General features: G+C 41.8%; 1 protein-coding gene across 1 annotated transcript in view; it reads left to right on the top strand.

The window, feature by feature from the left end:
* Positions 1 to 16,589, top strand: part of SORCS3 (sortilin related VPS10 domain containing receptor 3) — a 580,427-nt gene that overhangs the window by 553,873 nt on the left and 9,965 nt on the right. Inside the window, exons 20-23 of the mRNA XM_033842145.2 lie at positions 1,382 to 1,515; positions 9,837 to 9,960; positions 11,585 to 11,697; positions 15,427 to 15,558. Coding sequence (XP_033698036.1) covers positions 1,382 to 1,515; positions 9,837 to 9,960; positions 11,585 to 11,697; positions 15,427 to 15,558 — 503 coding nt within the window. The remainder of the gene's footprint in view (positions 1 to 1,381; positions 1,516 to 9,836; positions 9,961 to 11,584; positions 11,698 to 15,426; positions 15,559 to 16,589) is intronic.

Genomic DNA, 16,589 nt, shown 5'->3' with positions numbered 1-16,589 from the left:
GTGGTGGTGGTGGAAACAGTGTCAGCACACAATTAATTATATGATACCTTTAACATCCACACATCACTTTCATATGTTCTTATTACTGTAAGGAAGGCAGGGCACAGCATAACAGTCTGTGTAGACTCAAGGTTCTGTAAGATAGAGGAAAAGGTCATACATCTAAAATTAAACAGGAGCAGAAGTGAAAAGTATCCATCTGTTTTCTTCCCTTTAAACTGAGCTGTCTCCAAAATAACCCAAGACATCAATAGTGAAGGCTGGGTGGCCTGGAAAATGTCCCACCCATGAGAAGAACTCAAGGCGCCCAGGCTAAAGAGCTGGCCATGCTACAGCTGTGATCTTTAGTCACTTTAGCTCATCGACACCATCATGGTGGAGACCAGGGAAATGTGCTCTGACTTAGTGTGGACAGATAATTAGAAGATTTTCATTGGATTTGGCTAAGTAGGAAGGATATAAGGAAGGGAAGAAAGGCAGGAAAGGAAGTAGGTAGGAAAAAAAGAAAACAAAAAGGAAAAAGAAAGGGGTAAGGGTGGGGGAGAAAATCCCACAGAGTTAAAAAATAACCGATCTAACCCACAAAGGCAATGCTGATACACTAACGTTTTCCAACAGCGTTTTCCTCTTCTCACGTTATTTTGGAAATGAATTAAATTAAAATCCTCACTTAGTATGCACAGGGTGGGTTCCAATCTATTCTGTTACTTGCTAGTTTAGAACCTGAGACTGCTTACATCAGTTTTCTGAGGAAGAAAAGAAATACAAGCTTGGTCGCCTTTAGGCAAGCAGCTTTTTAAATTATTTGGGAACCTGACACTTATTTCTCCTTCAATTTAGGGAGATGGGCTCTTTCCTTTCTATAAAACAGCCTTGCGAGCCTCTGAACGATACCCACTGAGTGTTGCAGATGACAGGCACAATGGCCGATTGTTGAACAAGATGGGGCCAATTAACAATTGAGGATAATGGCGGAGCCCTCCCTACAATGCACTGACCCCCAATCACAATACAGGCTAATCGGCAGAAATGCAAGAGACCACGCTTTATCTTCCTATTTATTGACTAGGTGTCCAGTAAACTAGCTTTGTCCTTGGGCTGGAGGTTCATAAGCATTCGAGGTTGGGCTCATCGGATGGAAATTAAATTCAGATGGCACTGAAAAGATCTGAAGCCCAATTTGAGTTCCCTATTATACGTGGTACTTCATTTCAAGTACACACACACACACACACACACACACACACTTCTCAACATCTGTGAGTTTGCAATCCTTGTTTTATTATAGGTGATGGTAACAGAGGTTACGATTAAGAATCTGGGAGTGTGATTGTTTATTCCAGGAATAGAAACACTGACATTGTTCTCCTTGTTCCCTTAGGTCCCGTGGAGCACGTTCATCTCCGAGTTCCATTTGTTGCCATAAGAAACAAGGAGGTCAACATCAGTGCCGTTGTGTGGCCCAGCCAGCTGGGGACCCTGACCTATTTCTGGTGGTTCGGCAATAGTACAAAGGTTTGGCCCTTTCTGACTGGTGTGTGCTTAGGTCTATACTGAATGTTCCCGTGTTCTAACTTCTGTGTTGATGTTGGGTGGGGGGGGTGCAGAGGGGGGATGTGGGCAGTAGGGGGTACTTAAATGAAGCTATGAATCCACGTAATTGAATATGACATACCCTCCTACAGCAAGTTCGTTGTTACAATAGGGAAAGTTCAAATAATCCTAAGGAAGGAAGGGTACTTGGAGAATCTGTACAAACCTGGTTGTTCTTGCCCCTCTAACCAATATTTCTAATATTGATGTTGTTCCATTTTGTTCTAATCCCGGCCTTTCTACTCACCTGCTGCATAATATCAAGGAAGTCATTTAGCATCTCTGAAATTAAGCGACACCATCTGTGAAACACGAATTAGATATCTAAATGCAGGGCAGCGAAAGTCGAATGGGATAATAATGTACGTAAAGCATCTTTAGCAAGACCTGCTAGGTGTTCTGTTAGGGCCAGGTACTGACGTTCTTCCTCTTAGGCATGGTACTGATGTTGCCAAGTCTCAAAGAAAGGGACTTCAGGGCCAAACTCTGGACTTTGCAGATACTCCCTACTACTGGCAACTGGTGATGACGAAGCTTTTTCAAGGATAACCACACTCGTACGACAGAAGCTGAGAGCAGTGTGGCTGAGGGTTCCTCAGCTTAAGGGCTGCATGGTTTTCGCTCTTCCTGTTTTTGTCTTTGCATTTTCTCTAGTCATTCTTGATGTGATTGGTACTGCTCATCTTAGACCTTTACTTTAAAAAAAAAATTTATGAAAGTTATATGAGACTCAGAAATGCTGGATATCTAAAGAAAGGGGAAATAAATATTCAGTTGCTGGTGTAGTAATTCCTTTTAAAAAGGAATGGAACAGTGCCAGTTTTGTTTGTTTGTTATGAGATGACCGAAGAGAACTTCAGCTTTTGCATGGTGAGAGTGGGAGATGATTCATCCCTGCTCTTATTTTAAATTAAAAAAAACATTTTATTGAAGTATAGTTGGTTTACAATGTTGTAAATCCTGCTCTTTTCCAGGGTGGTAGCGTGATGTGGTTGAGAGAATACGGACCTTGGGGTCAGAGAGACAAGGGTTAGGTTTCTAGCGCTGCTACATGTTTATTATGTGAGCTTAATCAAGTGATCTGACCTAAAATTTAATTCACTCAACAGCAAACTGGAGGGAATAATGCCTGCATCATCTCGATTTCTGTGAAAACTAAGTAAGATACTGTGTATCTCCCTGGCACAGACTAGTTTACTCACTAAATGGATGCTTTCTATTTCGGTGTAAAAACTGACTGTTAGGATGGTTTGATAAAAGACTGAATTAGATTTATGGACCCAAGGGACAATTTCCTGTTTGCATCATTTGTGCTGTATACTTTCAAGTTCTTAGTATAGACTATGATGCTTTTGCATTTCTGGTGTTATTATTCACCAAGACAATAGGTAGGAGGTTAGTTAATGAGATTCCCCATTTAGTATATTAGAGAAGTGAAGCTCCCTGTGTGAGATGAGCATCCTAAGGTCAAACAGCTGTTTAGCTGTCGAGCCAGACCTAAACCCAGGTCTCCTAATTCCCATCTACCATGTACCCCCCAGCCCCAGGATGCTTTCTCTGCATCACCCTGTTTGGAGATCACAGACCCTAAAATTCTGCTTTAAAACACCAGCAGACATACATGGTGGAAAAAAAAGAGAAAATCTTCTAGGAGGAGAACATCAGAGAAGGATTTTAAGTTCATTTCACCTCTGAGGATGTGAGGTTTGGGCTGTCCAGCCAGGGAGTTCTTTTCTGTTAGTGTTTGTTCACCTGTTGATCTTTACTGGGAGACAACTGTGTGTAGGGAGGGCAGTTCTTGGCCATCATGAACCCGATGATCTCAACAGACCACAAGGAACCAAAGATAGTGTTTCTCTATAGCACCATTTTTTTCTTTGGGTGTTTATTCTAAGGCCTGAAATACCAGACAGTGTCTAATAAATATTTGATCAACAGAGAAGTGGACAAAGTGTTTGGAGAGCCTAGTTTCTATTTCTCTAACAATTATCTGTTAGTCTGAAAGAATCACCTGATCTGAAGCTCAGTGTTGTTTTCTCTAAATCAAGGATACTAATATCTAATCCATGATCATCATTGAGTTATTATTTGAAGTATCTTTCTATCATCTATCTATCTATCTAATCTGTATTATGAGAGGGAAATTTTAAAATTGCAGAATGGCATTATGGTTTTATTTTTTTAATTGAGGATGACCTGAAGTACTTCTTAGGTTAGGAATTTCCATCTATAACCTTGAGCATAACGTGCTGTACAAATACCCAAGATCTCAAAGGTCTTACTAGTTGGTTTTTTCTTCCCAAAAAGCCAAGAGAATGATAGTACATTAGAGGCATTGGAACAGAGTGGTTTTGAAATGAGACAAACCTGGGTTGGAGTCCAGACTCAGATTCTCCTTGCTGCATGCCTTTTGTCAAATCAGGTAATTTCTCTGTGCCTTAGTTTTGTTCATTGTGATGTCAGAATAAGACTGGTAGCTACTACACTCTAATATTGCTCTGAGGATTAAGTAAAGAATGACATTTAAGTGCTTAGAACACATCCAGTCACTGTCGTGCTCATCCTTTGCATCAATGGCATCTACATCTCAGTGGCAAATCTGACCTGGTTCTAGAGATTTCTCTCCCACCTTCAAGCATGGTTATTCCATCCATTTAAAAGAGTTACATCTTCAGTGCTTTTGCAAGCACCATGACAGAAACACATCAGTGTGGCCACAGTGCCCAGAAATTGATGTAGTGAGCATTGTATTTTCCTGGCAAATGAATGAGTGTCTTTGGGTGTCTTGGTGAGTGCTCTGAGTGTCGAGCTATGTGGTTACCTGTGATGAACAAACCGATCTGTAAAAGGAGCTAATACTAATTTTGAGCATTTCTTTCTAGCATTGGCCTTGCACTAGGCTCTTCATATATATTATTTAATCATCAGAACATCACTGATGAAGGAGAAATGATCCCCTGTGTATGCGTTTGTGTGTGTCTGTTTCTATGTTGTGACCAGGTGAATTGGACTGGACAGGTTGCCCAGGTGGTTGAATTAAATCAACCTCCCAATAAGAATCAGTTGACTCCCCACAAACCTTTATAGCCAACCCTCTGCTTGGTGCCCTTAGGAACAGAAGAGCACTTACAATCTTGTCTCTATCTTCAAGGAGATTACAATCCTGATGAGAAGGCAAGATGAACACACACACACAATGATCGGTGAGCAAGTGTGATGATGTACGAATAAAGAGAAGAGAGCAAGCATTCCTGAAATCCAACCATAGGCCCATATACCTACAGGTCTATCAGCGGGAGATGCTAAATTGTATCAGTAGCTCCGTGGATCTTTCTCGAGTACCTGCATTTTGTGCTAAACCTTATGAGGAACACAAAGCAGTATAAATTCCATTTGTTGCCCTTAAGAAACGATCTATTCAAGAAGATGAGGTTAACATCCCAAAATAGATACTGTAAGGAATGGTAATAGGAATGTAACATTACTGGCCCAGCCAGGCAGCCTAGGGGGGATGGATGCCGGGCTTCTTGGTCTTGGAGCAAGTTGTGTATGAAGTTGGTCCTAAGCTGGCATTGAAGGAGTGGTAGAGTTGAGGCCAGAGAGGAGGGGAAGGGATGTGTGCCCACTGGTCAGGCTTTGGGCCTATTTGTGTTCTCTGTAGACAGACACTATGAAAGAGGGATTCATTTGGGGAGAAATTGCATAAAAAACTAAAACTGGGGAGGATAGATGACAAATGGCTTTGAATGACATAACCGGATGTGTTTTAGTTTGTCATAGAAACTTAGATTTAGGATAGGCTAGTGGAAGATAGAACCAGATTCATGGACAGTGATATTTTCAACAATGAGATACTTTTGAAGAGTTTTTACAGGTGTGTGTGTGTGTGTGTGTGTGTGTGTGTGTGTGTGTGTGTGTGTGTGTGTGTGTGTGTGTGTGTGTGTGTGTGTGTGTGTGTGTGTGTGTGTGTGTGTGTGTGTGTGTGTGTCTTTGAGGGAATTTTTTTTCCCCAAAACTATAAATTTTCAAAATACTCCCATAGTCATGACACATATTTAGGTACTATTTACTTTATTTATTTTTGGTCTTTTTATGTATTTTAGACTTTTCTCTCATGTAGTTCTCATCATAGCATATCCACAATTATGTATCTTGCCTTCTCCACTTCATAAAGTAAAGCACTTTCCACATATGTAATCTTCTGAAGGTTTTAAGTGAGCCAAGTGTAGTGATTACATAGTCTGTCCAGTTTAGGAATGGAAGGTTTTATCAAGGTGTACATTTAAATTGTGGGGATTTTATAATATTCGATATTAACTTGACTTGCTATGTATTGGGAATCTGGTGTAGGCTGCATCCAGACATTTCCCTGAAGCTCCCTGATCCATTAGTCACGTGGGAATCTCCTAACTAGTTACTCAGAGCTTCATTGATGGCTTCCTGGGCTTCGTGGATACTACATGACCTGTTGCACATGAGGGATCCTCTGTGGGCAGGGATGCAGCCTGCAGCCTAGGCAGGACATGAGCCTTGCTGTGGGCTGGCCCTGCAGCTTGGACAAAACACGGAGAAGTCAATCGACCGCCTGTTGGGTCTGTGGGGCTCTAACAGGCCAATTTGCTGGGATTAACAGAGTTCTGGCTTAATAAATGTGTCTGCTTGCCTAGTAGAGTTAGTAAATGAACCTTAAAACACTTGATTTAATTTAGTGTTGTGCACTAGACATGGGTGGCCAGTGAAGAACTCAAGAATCCCGTGGAGTGTTCCAGCTTTACAAGGAAGGTGAAATCAGCCATGATGTCACAACAGCTGATGAAAAACAAAAGCAATTTGGAAAACAGAATTAGCTTCTGCTATTTCCCTAGGGTAGAAGCCTGGGGCCTGTTACCTGGGGGCCAAGTATTCACATTCAACACAGTTTGTTTGCTGTGGCTCAGAGCCCCGACTGGCTGGTGGGATGGCGTGCTCCCTCCCACCTCAGATGGCATTCCCTTGTCCTGCAGACGTGCATCCTTGTTTGGTTCCTGGATCTTCTAGGAAAGCAGCCAGATAGAGAGGAGACCAAATCTGCTGGGACAGGAGGAATTCCACTCCTCTCAGAAAGAGATATCATTGTCTGGGACAGCACCATCACCCAAGCCTAAGATAAGACGAGTGTGCAGAGAAAGGGGAGCAGGGGCCATGTAGACCCCTGAAAGCTGAAGAAGATGACGTGATAGTCGTGCAGATTCCCTGAAGAGACAACCATTAGTGGAGAAAAGTATCCTGGGGCTGAGAGCTGGGAAGAGATTAGAGATAGCTGACGGCAGTAACCAAAATGGAAGGACAATGTGATACAGTTACGGGCAGAGCAATTCATGGGATCAAACAAACAAACAAAAAGAAAAACATCACATCAGTTATTGCTTTTTTGTTTTGTTTCTCTCCCAACATTTTATTATTAAAAACTTCAAACACAAACTAAAGTTGAAGTGAACATTCACACACCCACCCTCTGTATTCCATCATTAACATCTACTGTGCTTGTTTTATCATGTCTGTTTATCTGTCCATCCCTCTGTTCAGCCATCAACCATCTTAAATTTTGATTTATTTCAGACACTTACATGCCTTGTCCTAAATGCTTTAGGTGGCAAATCATTAGCTAGAGTCCTTTATTTGTTTATACTTTTTCCCCCGGGGGGTATGAAATGTATCAACAGTGAAATGTACAGATCTGAAGTGTGTAGCTCCTGAGTTCTAACAAAGGCAAATACCTGTAACCCAAACTCCTATCAAGATATATAGTATTAGCATCACTCCCAAAAGTTCTCTCATGCCCCTGGTCAATTCCCACCCCAACCCCCAGAACCAGTCCCTATTTTTTTCGTCATGAATTAGATTTGCCTTTTCTAGAACTTCTTTTAATGTAATCATACCACGTTAATTCTTTCATATAAGGCTGCTTTCATTTCTTATGGTTTTGGGACTTATCCATACTGTTGTATATATCAATATTTGTTCTTTTCTGTTCATTATATGCATATACTATGACTTGTTTATTCATTTTCCTATTGATAAATTCTCCTAGGTTCTTTTCCGTTTTTGGCTAGTATGAATGTACTGCTATAAACATGTTCTTTTCTTTGTGGATATTTTCTTTTATCTTGACTAAATCCCCAGGACTTCAATTGCTAAGTCATAAATATAAAATGTTACAACTACTTTGGAAAAAATTATCACAATTTCTTGTAAAACTGAACTTTTTCCTACATCGTTGCACCATTGTACATCCCACCAAAAATGGATGAGAGTTCCAGTGGCTCCACATCCTCAATAATATTTGATATTATTATTTTTAAAGAAAATTTAGCCATTGTGTTTGGTATATAGAGGTATCTCATTTTCCTTCCAAAGAATATGACCTAGGTGCTGAAGCAGTTGAAGGTATTCTGACAGGTAAGTCATAATGAGTTGACTAGTAGGAACTAGAAAATTTGCCAAAAGCCATTCATCAATCCTATGTGTTCTGATTCCTGAATGAGTCCTCACATCTTCTAACCCAAACCTTTAATTTAAAAGATAAAGACCTAAGGCACACAGTGGGGACAAATTTTGCCCAAGGTAATTCATTAAAATAGTAACAGAGCCAGAGTATCAAGTCTCTGTTCTTGTTATACTAAAGGTGGTAACTCAGGGCACACATTCTTCCTTTATTCCATGTCAGTGGCTGACATTGCCATGCGGAGCCCAACTTAACTTCAGCTTCCTTCTCAACACAGGACACTAAACAGCCACTTTTGGCCCATGGGAGTTGATTTTCATCACAGAACCTACTTGTACCTTATTTGTTGTTTAATTAATAAGGCCACACCCTTGTGCATATCATCACAGAGCCATAAGTACGGAGAAGCATGCTTGGGCTCTGGGGTTTACCCTTAGTTAAGATAAAGAGTGTAACTCTTTCAGTACTCACTTCTTTCTTTCATTTAGCAAGCAGAGAAGAAAGGGTGTCAGAAAGCTTAGGGCAATATCTCTAATCCTGTCCAACTCCAGCCATCAGCCTGGTCATAAAATAGAGCAATAGAATATTAAAGCCAAGGAATCAAATGATTGTTTCAGAGGCCCAGTTGAAAATTCTGAGCTAAAGAGGAATTTCAGTTTTGCAGGAGGGACGCTGTCTGAAAGCTGCCTGTCTGAGCCTCTGCAGGGTCCAGGTGCACGGGTGTGCTGTGTGAACACTGGTGGCCGATACCCACATTTTAAAAGGGAAACTCTACACATCCCCAACTGGCTACATCATTACTCTATCCTATTGTCGTCCTAACACACAGAGAGGAGAGGGGTCTGCTCATCTGCACTTGTGACATCTCTTCACGAGCTGCCTTAGAGAAGCCTCCTACTAATATGTCTTACCTTGCAAACACCAGATAACTCGAGAGGGCACTGGCTTCAAGATAATCACTGAATAATGACTCTTCAGTCGCAGAATCTGCATTCTCTTCTCTCCAGTAAGCACCTGCTTCTATCAAGATCCTAATTCCCAAGAAAAAATATATGCTTATTCTCTTTCTTTATCCTTGACAAGTCCCTGTCTGTCATGATCAGGGAAAGAAAACAGAAAGGGAAAAAAGCTTAAAAAGTGAGCACAGATATGCATGTTTATATGTTTTCCAACTTATTTAAATTGTTAGAAATGCCTTGCAATGGAAAACATAGATATGACCAAACAAAATGTCAATAATATGACCATACATCCAAGTTATATACGGATTCTGCTAGATGTAAGACAATTTGCCAAGGGTGGTTGATACAGAAATAAATAAGATGTGGTCGCTTCTCTGAAAAATCTTACAGCCCGATGGAATATAGGATGAAAATAGAAGTGACACGGAATATTAGAGGAAAAGAGAAAAGTGATCGCCTATGCCCAGAGTCACTGGGAATAGATTACAAAAGATGCTTCTACTTTGCCCCAGGAGAAGGAGTAGAATGACGTGCAAAATCCAGGGTGCCCAGTCTTATCTTCATCTCTCAGAATTAACATTTTACAGTGCATTTCAAGTATATTAATGCCCTTCCTGGATACTGGATATACAATCACAGTTTCAGAAAGCTGTGCATTTTTTTTTCCTTTTTCAAGTTAGGATCCTTGGGGATATGCAAATGCTATGCAGATTGGTGACAGTCTGAGATTTACAGGAAAGGAGGGAGTCTGATATCCCATAAAGGACTAAATAAGTGTTCCTGCTTCTCTCTTTTAGCCCCTCATCACCTTGGACAGCAGCATTTCCTTCACATTCCTAGCAGAGGGAACCAATACCATCACTGTCCAGGTGGCTGCTGGGAATGCCCTCATCCAGGACACAAAAGATATCGCAGTTCACGGTAAGCCCTGTGATGCCCCTTCCTGCCCAGCCAATCCCCTCCATACACCATAGCAGCAATCGCTGACTGCTTTGGAAATGCCCCAGGGCATAGGAAAATTAGGTAGGTCCACAAAAGTTATCCAAACCTACTTCTTACCTTGTTCTTGAATAGATACAGAGGTCGTTAGAGAAGATCACGGACAGGCATTTCTTGTCTTCTGTGATGTGTCTGCATCAAAACCTGATGGTCTCATTAGACAGAGATGTATCATAAGTTGAAGGAATGCTGAGCTGGAAAGACTGTCATAGAAGCATCTAGATCTGATGACCTGCCAAGGTATCTCTCACACACATGTGGCATCCATTCTTTGTTAGGATGGGGACCAGTGATTTCAAAAGCTGGAGGAGACATGGTCCCTGCTCTTGAAGAACTCACAGCTTAGGTACTGGGATGAACTACACATAACTGCTATGTTTTCTTTGTTGTTTGAGATTCTGATCTTTGGCTGCAAAGGCTGAGACTAAGGCTGAGAATAGAAAGACACAGCAAGGCGGGAAAGTGGTAAATAGGGCCACCGTTGTGTTCTCAGTCCTGGAGAACCACTCTTAATTATTAAATTTCTTTTAAATCAAATTGTGCTTCTACCACCATCCCACAAACCTCCCACATACCCTAAAAACAGCCACTATACCAGGGTTTTCCAGAAAGTTGTACTGAGTGAGGCATGTGATCCTCTGACTCAGTCTGTATTTCTTCCACCTCACCCCGGGTGAGTGCCTTTTCCTACAACTCTGCAAACTCGAGGCTCAGCCTCTCTCATCGGGCACCTGGAAGACTTTAAGTAAACATTTTTATCGGAATGTAACTGGGAGTTTGGGGTTATTAGATGCAAACTACTACATTTAGAATGGATAAACAACAGGGTCCTACTGTATAACGCAGGGAACTATATCCAACCTCCTAGGATAAACCATAATGGAAAAGAATATTAAAAAGTATGTATACAACTGAGTCATTTTGCTGTACAGCAGAAATTAACACAACACTGTACATCAACTATACTTCAATTTAAAAAATTCTTTTTAAATACAGAGAAGTGCACAGATCATAAGTGTTTTAGCTTCATGAATTATCACAAAGTGGACACACCTGTGTACCTACCAATCCGATTGAGAAACTGAATGTTACCCACACCCTAGATACAGGGTTTTGACCTGTTTTCTAAGCCCCTGAGGCAGTTTTTCTAGCAGGGTCCATGGAACTAAGGGAAGGATAAGAAAGGCTTCATTCTAATCTAGCCCATTTATTAATGCTTTATTGTTGCCACTGCGTGATACCACCTGCAGCAGCAAAAGTCCCCTTCTTCTGGAGTTTCACAATTTTCTTGCATTTCAGATAATGTTCATTTACAAGAAGAAGTCCTTAAGATTTTAAAAACAAACAAAAATGGTAGGAGCACAAATTTACTTCCAGTCACCAAATGCCACTTTGTTTTAGAAGCCAAGAGACAGGCTGAAAGGAAGGAATTTGAGATGAGGCCACATGAAAGACTGTGCCCTTTGCCTAAAGCACAGTGATCATGGAGTCCCCTTGCCTATCACACCCTCTCTCAGCCTCACTCACACACGCTCTCTCCTTGCAGAATACTTTCAGTCCCAACTCTTATCATTCTCTCCTAATCTGGATTACCACAATCCTGACATTCCGGAGTGGAGGCAAGATATTGCCAATGTGATCAAGCGGGCTCTGGTGAAAGTAAGTTGGCTTTTTCTTTGCTTAAATGTTTATGAATAAAGAACAAGATGCTGTGGTCCAGAATACATTTTCATGGATGCAAACCACCGTTCCGCAGTTAAGTAAAGATTATTTCTCTGTAAAAAGAGAGAGAGAAAAGAAGTATGGGGGAAGTGAAGGATGGGAAGTAAAGATGGAGAGATTAGGTGGAGAGAGACAGAGACAGAGAATCAATCCGGTGTTCAAGGATGGGAAATTGACCCCATCTTAATCCTAAAGTTTTCTAAGGTAGCAAATTGACCCCTTTCATGAAATGATGGCTGGGACACTCATTGAGTCTTTACTAATATCATTCATTTAGTTGGCTGTTTGCCCACCAAGGTTTGGGATTTTTTTGCTTGTTTGTTTGCTTTTGTTGTTGTTTTTTAACCACTCAGACTTCAAGACTCCCACTGACCATATGTGGCCATCAGAAGGCTGCAGGTCAGGAAACAGAGCATGGTAGCAGACTCTGGGGTTATAGAATTTGCCCAAGGTCATATTTTCCTTAAGACAACGTTGAAAGTTGAAAGGGTTTTGTTAACCCTTTGCTCACACCTAGGCACTGGACTATAATAGCGAATAAAACATGGTCAATTCAAATGTAGAGATAAGTCTAATATGCAGCTAGTTCTATGGTAGAGGCATGGCCAGCATTTCAAAAGAGCACAGAGAAAAGTGCAGTTCACTCTGTCCAGGAAAATTCAGGCTTTGCACACATTTGTGGTTCAGTAAATACTTGTGAACTGTTAGAATAGTCTTTGGAGGGGATACTTGAACTCTGTTTTAAAGGACAAATAGTAGTTAACAGAGAGAGGATGATGTCTTTCAGGTAGAATGAACAGCGTGTGCAAAGCCAGGCTCCGTGGAAAGCACAGCATATCTGGGACATGACAGTTTAGTGTAGCCAATCTATAGGTTATGAGGGCAGGTGTGAATGATGTTGAGCAGGGATGGATTGGTCAGTTTGTAAAGGGTCTGAGGAGCCAAAAGGGGTTTGACATACATCCCGTAGGCTCTGGAAAGTGTTCTTTCTTTATTATAGTGGATTGGCCAAAAAGTTCGTTTGGGTTTTTCCATCAGATGTTACAGGAAAACCCGAACGAACTTTGTGGCCAACCCAATATAGGTAAAAATTTCTGGCAATAGATTTATGTTTCAGACACCCATTCTGGTGGCAATACAGAGGATGGGCTCCAGAGGTGGGAAAGTGAATAGTGTAAGGGGAGATTTCACAAAAGAGCCTGTGATCCTGAAGAGGGACGATTCAAAGGCTACTCAGGCAGTTGAGCAGTAGACTTGGTGACTAATAAAATACAGTGTGGATGAGAGGGAGGGAGAAACTTTCTGATTTTAAGAGTAGGAAGGAGAGGGTTTTCCTTGCCATTGATCAAGATGGTGACTGTGTAGGAGAAACATGCTTGGGGAACAGTAATCATTTGGTCTTTTATATGAATTTGGAGCACGTGAGAAACAACTGGACAAAGATAAGCAAGAGAGTTGAGGATATGGATTGGGGATCGAGTGAGGTTTCCGTGGGAGGTAGCAATGTGGGAACTGAGGCTGTGGAGCTCTTTAGATCCCCCCACCCCACCCTGAGAGGGAGAGGGGCCAGGGCAGAGATGGATGCTAACGCTTCCCAAGGCAGAAGAGAAAGATCCAGGGAAGGACACGGAGAAGGAGCTGCCAGGAAGGAAGAAGCACCAATAAAAGAGAATGATATGAGAGCGTTCCTGTGGGGAGTTGTCCACAAGAAGAACTTCACCTCACATCTTTTTATAAAGAGATTGTTCCTAGAGAGGGATGAGAATGAAATTGGTCTTGTATACCTTCGACTGTGAAACATCCAGGATTGTGTGGGATTTTGTACGACTGGAGTTAGGTCCCTCCGAGGTCCCTAACCAAGTGATGCACCCCGAGACCACTCTTCCCTGGGACACAGGGTCACACCAGCCACAACACTCATGGGCTCATCCCCTTCTCTCAACTGGGTGATTGTCTGACCTCAGTCTGGTCTCTGAGACTTACTTCCCCTGGCTGGTTAGGACAAGGCCATCTTGCCTCCCAGGAGGAAACTGAGGCATCTGGCAAAGCCTCTTCAGGCTGCACAGGGATGTCTCCCCACTTTGGAGGGCTTTTCGGGCTTCTGACTGCCGCTTGCTAGTTCTCTGCAGGTTGGCACTCTCTCTTTCCTGCATCACATTCCTAAGCGTTAACTCTGATCTCTAGTTCCAAATTAGAATCAGAGCTGAGCTAATGGGAGACAACCCCTCCAGTTCTATTCAGTCGAGTGTCTATTCTTTGCTCCAGGTCAGGCATCATTTGGAACAATGAGGTAGCCACAGAGTTCGTCCCCCGCCCCCCTGGAATGTCTGGACAAACATATAATAAGAAGTTATCAGAGAAAAGAATGTAGCAGACAGACATACTCATATGTTACCGTGGACATGATCTAAGTTCCTTTCATGGTAATCTGGAGGTGCTGGGGACGAGAGACGGACACGGAACAGGTCACTGCAGGCGAGGTAGTCAGGGTAGACTTCTTGGAGGAGGCAGGTGTTTCAGCCAAGTCAAAAACTATATATATCGTATTTGGATTGACAGAAGAAGTTTTGTTCTGGATATAAAGACCTTCCAGAGACACATAGGAAAGAACAGGCCTACTCTTTATTTACATGGGAGAACTCAAGAGTTTTGTTTTCTTAAGGAATTTGCCTTCAGACGGAAGCTTACGTTTAGTTTTTATCCAAAAACAATATAATCCTTTTCCTAAACACTCAGGAATAGAAAAATTCGTTCAGTACTTCAACATCTTAACAGAACTTTTAGTGCTTTGTTTTATTTTTTATGTATATTTTTTATTTTTATAGAGTTGTAACCAAAGAAATGTGAGGTAATAGATCAGAATACAGCTGTCATGAGGTGTTTTTCCACGTTGCCTCACTGTACTAACTATCATCTTAATGGTAGTATAACCATTATTTACTTAACTTTTTTGAATATTTGAGTCTTCCCCATTTATCTGACATAAATAATGTTCTGAGTGTTTCTTCCTCCATATGGCTTTTCCTATAGTTTGGATCATTTCTTTAGGACAAACACTCCAAGTTACAGTTACTGAATGAAGGGTCTGAATATTTTTATGACCTTCCAGGAAGTCTTTTGAAAACCAAATTGGCAATATGTATCAATTTTTAGTGCTGCCAGCAACAGTTGAGGAAACCTCCTAATTGAAGCCTCGCCAGTATTAGCTACTGTAACTTAACAAAAAATCCTGCTTTAGTAAGTGAAAACAAGAGCTTTGCTCTTTTTTTTTAATTTGCGTTTTCCCATGTTTGTTTATACCTTCTTATTCTTCATTTGCAGCCAGTCTGTTCATGTTTTCACCAGAAGCTCTAGTCCTCTTAGTGCAGAAAAATGGAAAATATGGGAGGAGCTTTTGCCAATATTGCCAGCAAACAGTATTTTGAAGATCATTTGTAGTAGTATTTTAGTTTCAGTACAAATGTATCTAAGAGCAGAGGAGGAAGTAAAACTAATAATTCTCTACCTAGCAGTTCGAGGGGAAAACAGAAAAGAAGCCTGGATATATATTGGAAACTGTGCCTTAAATGCTGCATTTAAAAAACTTTGTAGTCCATATCCTTGTTACTGACTTGGGGAAGGCTGGCTCCTCCAGGACCCCATTCTTTGGTCTAAACATCTTTGCAGGTAACCAGCATCCCAGAAGAGCAGATCCTAGTTGCCGTGTTCCCTGGCCTCCCCACTTCCGCAGAGCTCTTCATCCTTCCCCCCAAGAACTTGACAGAGAGGAGGAAAGGCAATGAAGGCGACCTGGAACAAGTAAGTGAAAGAAAACTAACTTGGTAGGAGACTTGCCTCCACCTCATAATCTAAGGGGACACAAAGTATTTCCAGCCAAAAAGTGAGATGAGCCCTTTCCTATGGGTCCATCAGACCGTCACTCTTTGTCTAGCACCCAGGGCTTTGGAGAGCAATCAGCCTTACCTAGAATAAACACTGGAGCATTCAGCTACACAGGCAAGAAGAGTACCCCTGAAGTCATTCATTCCGACAGTTGCCATTCCTGCAACTTGCTCATGTCTCCCACCCAATGACTTGCTCTGGGGAAAAGAGATGAAGAGAGGAATTTGAGTTTCCCTATCTATTTCTGGGAAAATGTGCTTCCTGTCTTTAAAGATCCTAGTCAATAGAAGTTCTGCTTCTAGGAAGAAAACGAACTGGTTGTAAACATGTGTCTTTGGAAAGAGGTGGATTGCCTCATCTTGCTTTGACTAAGGAAGCAGCGTTCCCAAAAGGGATCGTGAATTACTGTCCTTATCAAATGCCATAGAGTTCTTGTGATCTGCGTACTAGCCTAGAAATGAAGTCAGTGGTGGTCCCATGGTTCTCCTTCTCTTCCTGCCCTTGCTGGGGTCTTAACTGGCCGTGCTTTGCTTTACCCTTCCATGCTCCTGTGATGCTAAGTTAGAAGTAGAAATAAGTGAGAAGGAGGCTGCTGAAAATCAGCGCGAATCAAACACGTTTGCTCCCATACGAGTTAATCGTTGTACAGATGTCTTCCGCATCCCTCTGCTACTCACCTGGCCGTCACCCCATCCCCACATCCATCCACAGTCCTCTGCGAGCTGCACAGGTGCCATCGTGGTCAGTTTCTCTGGAAAATGAAGCGGATCCTTTCATTGAAGGGCTGCATATTGAGATTGGCCAGATATAAATTCAGCTTCTCAATGCGTTCATCGCTTTTACAAGACCTCTTTACTCTGAAATAGGAAGTGGCATGTGCGAACTATATTTGGAAGCTACGATATCCATCCATTTAGATAAACAGGTAATTACGGTGATGAATAGCA

The sequence above is a fragment of the Tursiops truncatus genome, chromosome 16, assembly GCF_011762595.2.
Source record: "Tursiops truncatus isolate mTurTru1 chromosome 16, mTurTru1.mat.Y, whole genome shotgun sequence".
In the NCBI taxonomy this organism is placed as follows: domain Eukaryota; kingdom Metazoa; phylum Chordata; class Mammalia; order Artiodactyla; family Delphinidae; genus Tursiops; species Tursiops truncatus.
This window is presented reverse-complemented; position numbering and strand designations above follow the sequence as displayed.